The 8,666-nt window shown below is 29.2% G+C and overlaps 2 protein-coding genes across 2 annotated transcripts; one reads left to right on the forward strand and one right to left on the reverse strand.

Annotated features, from left to right (window-relative positions):
* Window positions 1–63: 63 nt before the first annotated feature.
* On the forward strand, window positions 64–682 carry EIN_442200 (Rab family gtpase; the record flags this gene model as incomplete). The annotated part of the gene is made up of 2 exons (XM_004259093.1): window positions 64–179; window positions 259–682. Coding segments are annotated over 2 exons (540 nt in total), but the record flags the coding sequence as incomplete, so codon positions are not given.
* A 5,987-nt stretch (window positions 683–6,669) lies between these two features.
* EIN_442210 (hypothetical protein) lies at window positions 6,670–7,248 on the reverse strand (the record flags this gene model as incomplete). Its single annotated transcript, XM_004259094.1, has 1 exon — window positions 6,670–7,248. The coding sequence occupies one exon, from the start codon at window positions 7,246–7,248 to the stop codon at window positions 6,670–6,672; it is 579 nt and encodes a 192-aa protein (XP_004259142.1).
* Window positions 7,249–8,666: the final 1,418 nt, after the last annotated feature.

The following is an 8,666-nucleotide window of genomic DNA, read 5'->3' on the forward strand; positions in this document are numbered from 1 at the left end:
TTTGAATATAATATGATTATCGAACTTTTACTATGTATACCCAACTGTTCTTCTAATATAAAGGGAATTTGTAATTACTCACTTTTAGGTAAAACTTGCATGCTCATCAGATTCTCTCAAAACTCTTTTGACACTCAACACGATGCAACAATTGGTTCTTCGTTTTTGAAGCAAGTAATGTTTGTTTTTTACACTTTATTGTTAAAATTGCGATTCCAGCAGTGGACCTTCAATTTTAAAATTGGAACTAATGTACAGTGAGACACCAAATGGTAAGGTTGAGTTGAACTTGTGGGACACTTCTGGAGACGAAAGATTTAGAAGTGTGATGCCAGTGTACTTCCGAGGTGCTACAAGCGCAATAATTGTCTATGATGTGACTCGCCGCGATACTTTTGAGAGTTTGGATTACTGGATTGACTTGACCAAGAAAAGTGGGGGCGATAATATTTTGATTGTTCTTGTAGCAGCCAAGTGTGATCTTGAGAAAGTTATTTCTGATGATGAAGGGAAAAGGTATGCTAAAAAGGTCGGGTATCCCCTTGTTTTGTGTTCCTCATACAGCGGACAAGGTGTCAGTGAAGTCTTCCAAAAAGCTGCTCTTGCTAAAAGAAAGATTAACCAAAGTGGAAGGGCTGCAATTGGAAGTCCCAACGACAATAATAATGAAGGGTGTTGCTAATTTGGATTTTGTTTTATCGTTTCTAGTTGCTTGTATTGTTTCCTTTATAATTTTCAATTCTGTAAAAAGAAAATTTAAACAAAAAATATGATGAAATTTACAACGAACATCACTCATCAAGGGACTCAAGTTTTTGTTGTTTGTTTTAAACTTTATTGACGCTTTTAATCATCAGATTGATTTCAAACTCTATTAACAACAAGTTTTGCCTCACTATTGGAAATGTTAATCAACTATGTGCAGACTTACAAATAAACACTTTTTCACATATACAAAACGAAGCACTCTTACTATATGTAGCCCCTCCGGTATACGACCACATTCAAACCCCAACAACAGCAATGTCACTCTACTGAGATGAAAAGTTGTCTGTTTTCCAAATTCGGTCGACTGTAGTGCAGTCGCTTTTCAAAAACTTTTGCAATGACTTGTTAATTGTGTTTAAGAAATGGCGCCTTCACACGTCTATTTGCTTCACTCAAACTCAAAGGGTAACTTAGGTGAAGTTTCTTTTTTTTCACAAGAAACTGTTTTTAAAAAAATGCAAATTACATTTTATTTTTATAAAAAGCTCCGAAAAGGTTTTGAAAGTTACAATTATCAACTCGGTGTGTAATGACGGAGAAACACGAAATAATTCGTTGAAAATGTTCAAGACGGTTTTAGAGATCCTCAAAGAGGAAGTTCCTTTGAAGGAAGTGAAGTCTTGGAACACCTCAACATTGTGGGGAGATTTTAAAGCGGAGACTCAAGCAGCAATGTTCTAATTATCTTTTCCCATATCCTTTAAGTTTAATTTATGAAACCAAAAAACGCCTAAAAAATAGTTTCATAATAGTTTGACAAAGCAACACACAGGATTAGGGGACATTTCACCTAAAGACATTTCACCAAATTCTTTCCAAAACTTTCTTTTTTGTATTTTATCAATAAAATTTAAAAATATAAAACGAGAGTTAGTATTTGGTCATATTGTTTCAAAAAATTACACATTTTTTTTGTTCTGTCAGTTTTAACACTAACAATTTCAAACCAACTTATTTGACACTACATAAATTAAATTACCCAAAAATACAAAATTTTAAACAAGCTATTTCAAAACTAATTATTCAAACTAATAATCATAACCATCATCATAAAGTATTTAAATATATAAAATAATATAATATTTAATTTTATTTTCAATTAATTAAAAATCATAACAATTTTAATTTACTCACTTTTTTAAATAATTATTATCACAAATAAAAACACATAAAAATCCATAATAAATATAAAAATTGAAACACAATAAAATTAAATAAATTACAATTTTATGTCACTTTTTATTAAAATGTAATTGAATTGTTGATTATTTTTGTGACTTTAATTATGACTATAAATAATTTTTAATTATTTTGTATTTATGTGTTGTACGATGAGTATCAATAGTCAAAGAGATAAGGAGTTACCTGTTGTTGATGGATATTTATTTCACCCAATAAATAAAAGGAGAATGAATTTTAGATGTTCTGTTAAAGGTTGTAAAGTCACTATAAACAAACAAAAAGATGGTACTTTTTTGTATGGCAGAAATAACGTTCATAAACACGAAAAACAAAATTTATTAAAAAAGAATTATATAAATTTTATAAGAAAAGATCTCAAAACTAATCAAGCTAAATCAACTCCAAGAAGAATTCTTATAAGAAAATATACTCGTAGTTCAATAGGTATGAAGTCTGAAACATTGGAAAAATATGTTCAACGAAACTTACCAACAAAAAAGAACCGAAAACATGTGAAGAAATTGATTTATCTGTAGGTGAATCAAAACTTATTTTTAAAAGTGATGACTCAAACATCTTCATCTTTGGGGATACAGAACAATTAATGATGCTTGCTAGGTGCACATCTGTTATGATGGATGGTACTTTTCAAAGTTGTCCACGTCAATTTTATCAATTATATACAATTCACTGCCAATTAAAAAATGGCCAAATATATCCCATTTTGCATTGTTTGACGAAGAAAAAAACAAAATTATCTATAAACAACTTGTCACAGCAATTGAAAAATTAATAAAAGAACAGAATTGCAATGCAACTTGTTTCGAACGAGATATTGATGTAATAACCGATTTTGAAAATTCTCTTATTTCTGTTCTAAAAGAATTTAAAAAAGTTAAACACCATGGTTGTATGTTTCACCAACGTCAAGCAATAAACAAGTATATAAATACGTTGGGGTTGAAAGAAAAATATTTGAATGATGGAGATTTCAGATTTTCAATTAAGATGTTAGAAGCCGTTTGTTACCTAAAACATTGTGATATTGAATTTGCTGTAAATTTCGTTGGTGCACTCTACGTCCACACAATTGATTTTAATAAGGTTTTTGAATATTTTAAAAGAGTGTGGGTGTATGGACTATATCCGATTGAACTTTGGTGTCAATATATGAGAGAGAAGAGAATTAACAATGACTGTGAAGTTTATCATTCAACACTTTCGAGATTATTAGCTTTATCCAAACCTTCATTTTGGAAGTTTGTTGAGACAATTGAAGGCATTATTGATGAAACCAAAAAGAATTATCACAAAGCTTTAAATGGATACTTTAAACCAACAAATAGAAAACAAGATGAAGTAAACGAGTTGTTGAAAAATTTGACTATCAACTATTATTGTGAAGAACTTAACTTGGAAGAATTTTTAAAAAAGACAATACAAGCAACTGACAAACTTAATATGGAAGTATTTTTTGATTTTCCAGAAAACGAAGAAAAATCGGACAATGATGAAATGATGCTAGAAATACACGAAGAAGAAACGTGTCATCATATATCAGAAGAAATAACAGATCATTATTCGAGTTGTGTTCAAGGTGTTGCAATGAAAATTGAAGAACAAAATGATATATTTAAATGTGATAAACATATTACAACAAGTGTTAAAAAAAGAAAACGGCGTCTTTCTTTGATTCAAAAAATTGACAGAGAATTTAAAGAAAATCGCAACTTAAATGAGTATTGATATATGTTCATGTTTATAATAACCGTTTAATATAATAACCTTTAAATTGAAACATAATTAATATAGATTTTTAATATACAAACAAAATTATTTGTTTGTTTTTTATTGATTATTGAATAAATAAAAACAGTTTGAAGAGTTTTTTATATTGTAAAATTGTTTTTTGAACTTGTTTTTTATTTGAAACCAACTAATAATTAAGATATAAAACAATTTAGTATCTTGTATTTGAATCTTAAATTTATGTTTGATTAAAACTGGTATTTATTTCTTGGAACAAACTTTTAATATTAAACAAACTTTCTATTCACACATTTTTAACAAATAGGCATATTTGACTGTAATTAATTATTATAATATATATTGATAAATATAATATTTCATTAAATTGTTTAAAAGCTTTCTGAAATTTTTAATTGTTCAAAATAACATTATTGATCTCAAAACATTGAAGTTCCAATTTTAAAAATGAATATCTTAAAATATTGTAAATATTTTAAGATAAGCAATAATAATAATATTAAAAAAAATATAAATCATGTTTTTAATTGATTTTTAAAATATAGCTTATAAAATGCAAATAGAATAAGTATCATATTACGTGATAATCAAACATTAAATATAATATTCGTTTGATGCATTTAACCTTAACTTGTTTGTAAACAATATAATTGTATAATTTAAAAATTGTTAAATCATCTTTATACAAAAGTTGTTATTTAATTATTATTTAAATATCAAGTATTTAATGTGATAAACTTTTTTGAAAAAAACAGTTTAATTTATTAAATAAAATATTAAAATAAAATAAAATTGATAATATTAACTTTGTTATATTCAAATATTATTCATAAGATTTTTTATTAACCCATATTGATTTCAGTTTAAATATTAGTTTTCATAATTGAATTTGGTTTTACATTAAAAAGTGTGATAGAGTTTGTTGTAAAACGTTGTCCTTTTTATCAATTTATACACAAATATTTGTTTAAAAACCCGGGGATAAGGTAAAAGTTGAAAAATTTGGGAAAAAACTGAAACGAAGTTTTTTATATTTCGAACATGATCCCGATATTATCCAATTTTCATTGACAAAAAGCCCAGGACAACGTTGGCGACAAGCAGGGCTATCAAAGAATTTTTAATCTGGAAGTTAAGAATCAAGAAAAAAATGGGCATTTGAATAACATTTTTTTAGAAAAATGTTTATTAAAAAAAAGGAAAAACATTTTAAAGGAAATTGGTTTAAAAATAATTAAATTAATAGTAAATTAATAGTAAATTAATAGTATTAAATCATTGTTTGGTTGGCTCTTCAATGGTCTGAAACAAGTTCCATTCGAGACACACTGTTTGTCGCCAACTTCAGAATTAACCTTGTGTTAACCGTGTCCACCTTCATATTGGATTTTCTTGAATATTTGAAATGAGAAAATACAGATTCGACGCAGGAAGATGTGGGGATGAGACATAACATAATTTTGACCAATTGGGATATAATAGGAAAATCGACTTTGTCAAATATCTGTATGGCTTCCAATAACGTGAAATTTTTCTTCTCCTGTTCAGTGAACGCCTCTTTCAATGTCTTTTGATTTTCCCAAACCAGATTTTGGAGTACACAAAGCTCTTCATTCAACTGGTCAAATGAGGTCTTGGGAGGCAGTATGTTGTCATAAAGGAATTTCCCTGGAAATAGAAAGGATTCCAAAAGCGGTTCGATATTTTGAAATTCATCCAATTCTTCTTTGACTTCTTCCAACTCTTCGATTTTTGATCCAGGCTTTACAGTGGTCCAATTGCAGAACCGGAGCTCCAATGCTCCCAGATAACTTCCCAAGACACGTTCACAACTATTTATAATAATTGGGGAATCAAAATAAAGATATTTGCAAGCCGATTTGAATGGTAAAATATCCCCCCTTTCGCACAATTCCTTCTTTTTTCTCAGGTCATCTAAGTATGTATCAATTTTATTTACTTCATCAACAAATAAGCCAAACTTCTCTTGGAGAGCATCACAAAGGCACTTAGCCTCAGTGAGTAAGTCGAAGAAAAAACCCAGGAATGCCAGGAAGGCCGGATCTCTTATTTTAAAAGATTTCCTTTCCTTATTCATGAAGAAGTAGAAGTCGTATGTAGTTGTGTCCTGTGAGTGGTTCATTTTTTTCCTTTCTCCTCTTATTTTCTTGTTGTTTCTTCTTCTCTTTACTTTCATTGTGGTGCTTGACAAGGGTTGCGACAATTTCATTTTCAAGTTCCAGTTCCTTCACAAAAATTTCGATCTTTTCAAGATTTTCAAAGCAAAATTTTACCAAAAGTTGATGGTAAAACCACCTGGTGTTTGAAAGTGTTGGAATCGCCGCGACATCCATTTTCTTTCTTCCCCAAAATGCCTTCCAAGCAGTTATTGTGATATCAGAGCAAAGCCACTTTAAAAAACACAGAAAAACTTCGGCGTCATCTGTTGCCCACATAAATCCTTCCGCGACATTCAATCGATGACACATACAATACACAGTGAAAAACGTGAATGTGACTAAATCAAATGGAAGATGATAATCACTATTCTTTTGTTTTTTCTCCCTTTCTCTTTGAATGATGTTCAAAAGCTTTGCGTCACACACCAACTTTGAAAAGCCTCCCTCTTTCCCAATCATTGAACTGGCCCCATCTGTTGTTGAAAAAACCAGTTTGAGCAATGGAGCATTGAAAGACTTAAGAACTTCAAGTAGCCAATATTTCATGTTTACCGCAGAGCACTTCTCAAAAAATTCAGCCACAATCAGAGTCTTTTGGACTATTGAATTGTCTGAGAACGCAAGTCTACAAACAAGAGCCAAAATTTCACTACCATTTTTTTCGCCGTATCAAAGGCAACACCAAAGCAGACACACTCATCAAATTGGCGTTTTGTTATTTCAGTTTCATTGCTACTCAACCGTTGAAGAATATTGAGACAATAAGAATGACTTATATGGATGCTTTTCCAAATATTATCAAACTCGTCGCAGAATAATGTCCCAAATGAACCCACAAGCTGTTCCACCAGTTTACATTGTGATTGACTAAAACCATATTTATTTTCCGCAATAGCAGCAATTGAAGAAAAAATGTAACTCTTTTCGGCCAAGTTATCATTTTTTCTCCAGTTGTTCCAGTCTTCGAGCATATTTCTGATTTCATTTCCTTTGCTATTACTATGTAATCCCCATTTGGGGCTTTAGACTTCTCATAAACTTCCTTTTCAATCGTTTGTCTTATATTGTCTGAGCACTCCATCATTATTTCTCCTTCTATTTTTTCATCTTCCATTTCACTACAATTATTGTGTTCACTGTTCGTTGTCATGTCTTCATCCACAGGTGTTTCAAGGTTCATTTCCCCAATCACTGTATTGTCATCTTCCATTTCATTTTCAACGTCAAAATCAAGTTGCTTCTTGCTTCCTTTCTTTGGTCTTTGATGGCGAGGTTCTTCTATATACTTTTCTGCAGCACTTTGAGCCTCTTTTATATATCGAGTCTTTCTTCTTTTCAAATCCTCCTGCATTAAATTAAATTTTTGTACTGAGTATTTAGGACATTTTAAATAATGAGTTGTATTACATTGATCCAAAAAACACCTGGAACAAAACGGACAATAGTAAATCTTTTCCTCGACTTGAAGTACACTGGGATTGTTGCATGTTTATTGATGTTCTTTGTTATATTTTTTTCTCGTCTTTTCATTACATCTCTTGTTTTCTTGGGGTTGTCCATTGTCGTTTTGAAATATGAATTTGTCGATGAAAGATTAACTTGTTTTGAAAAAAACTTAGATAATTCTTTTGTTGTGTGATAAATGTTATGTCTAAGATTTTTTCCAAAAAGTCTTTGTTCTTTTCAAAAACAACAGACATAAATATTCAAAATATATCGGAAATAATTAAACAAAAAAAGCAAGTAAAGTTCTTAAAATTTTATAATTGGTTTCCGATAAGGTTGTTTCTTAATCACAATTAATTATAATAGATAATATTATCAATAACTAATAGAAAAATATTTGAATTATATAAGTATTTTTGACTTAAATTTCGGGGTTCAATTGATTATTATTTAACTGCAATAGAAAGCCAAAAACCCATTATCCAACCATTTAATTAGTAGAATAAAAAACGATAAATTTTTCTTTTTTTTTGAATTTGCCTTTATGTGGTTCATTTTTTTTCGGAAAAAAATGGGATTATTTATTTCAATAAAACAGCGATTTTTTTCTGAACAAATCAATCAAAACTTGAAAAAAAAAGAGTTTTTTCCCTCTTTTTTTCTTAACTTCCAGATTAGGTCCAATTCCTTGATATCCCTGCGACAAGACAACGTTTTCCGACTAACTCTTATTGAATTAATTTTTTTATAAATATGATTAAAAATAGATATTAAATTAACTATATTAATTGCAATTATGTGGATAATTAATATTTATATCCATATTTATCATTGTAACAATATAATTAATTTGTAATAAAAAAATATTTTCTTTTTAAAGTCTTATGTGTTCATTAAATGAAAATATTTATTAGTTTGAATAATTAGTTTTGAAATAGCTTGTTTAAAATTTTGTATTTTTGGGTAATTTAATTTATGTAGTGTCAAATAAGTTGGTTTGAAATTGTTAGTGTTAAAACTGACAGAACAAAAAAAATGTGTAATTTTTTGAAACAATATGACCAAATACTAACTCTCGTTTTATATTTTTAAATTTTATTGATAAAATACAAAAAAGAAAGTTTTGGAAAGAATTTGGTGAAATGTCTTTAGGTGAAATGTCCCTTTCCCAACACACAGCACTACGCCCACTGCAACGCGACGATGTGCTCTACTGAGAAGTGCTTGGAAAATGTGTCCCGACAATTATATCCACGTTTTCAACATTGTCATAGAACATATCCATTTTATTTGAATAAATCATTATTTCACATACCCAATGTA

The sequence above is a fragment of the Entamoeba invadens genome (assembly GCF_000330505.1).
Source record: "Entamoeba invadens IP1 unplaced genomic scaffold scaff_1105074726127, whole genome shotgun sequence".
NCBI lineage: Eukaryota > Evosea > Mastigamoebida > Endamoebidae > Entamoeba > Entamoeba invadens.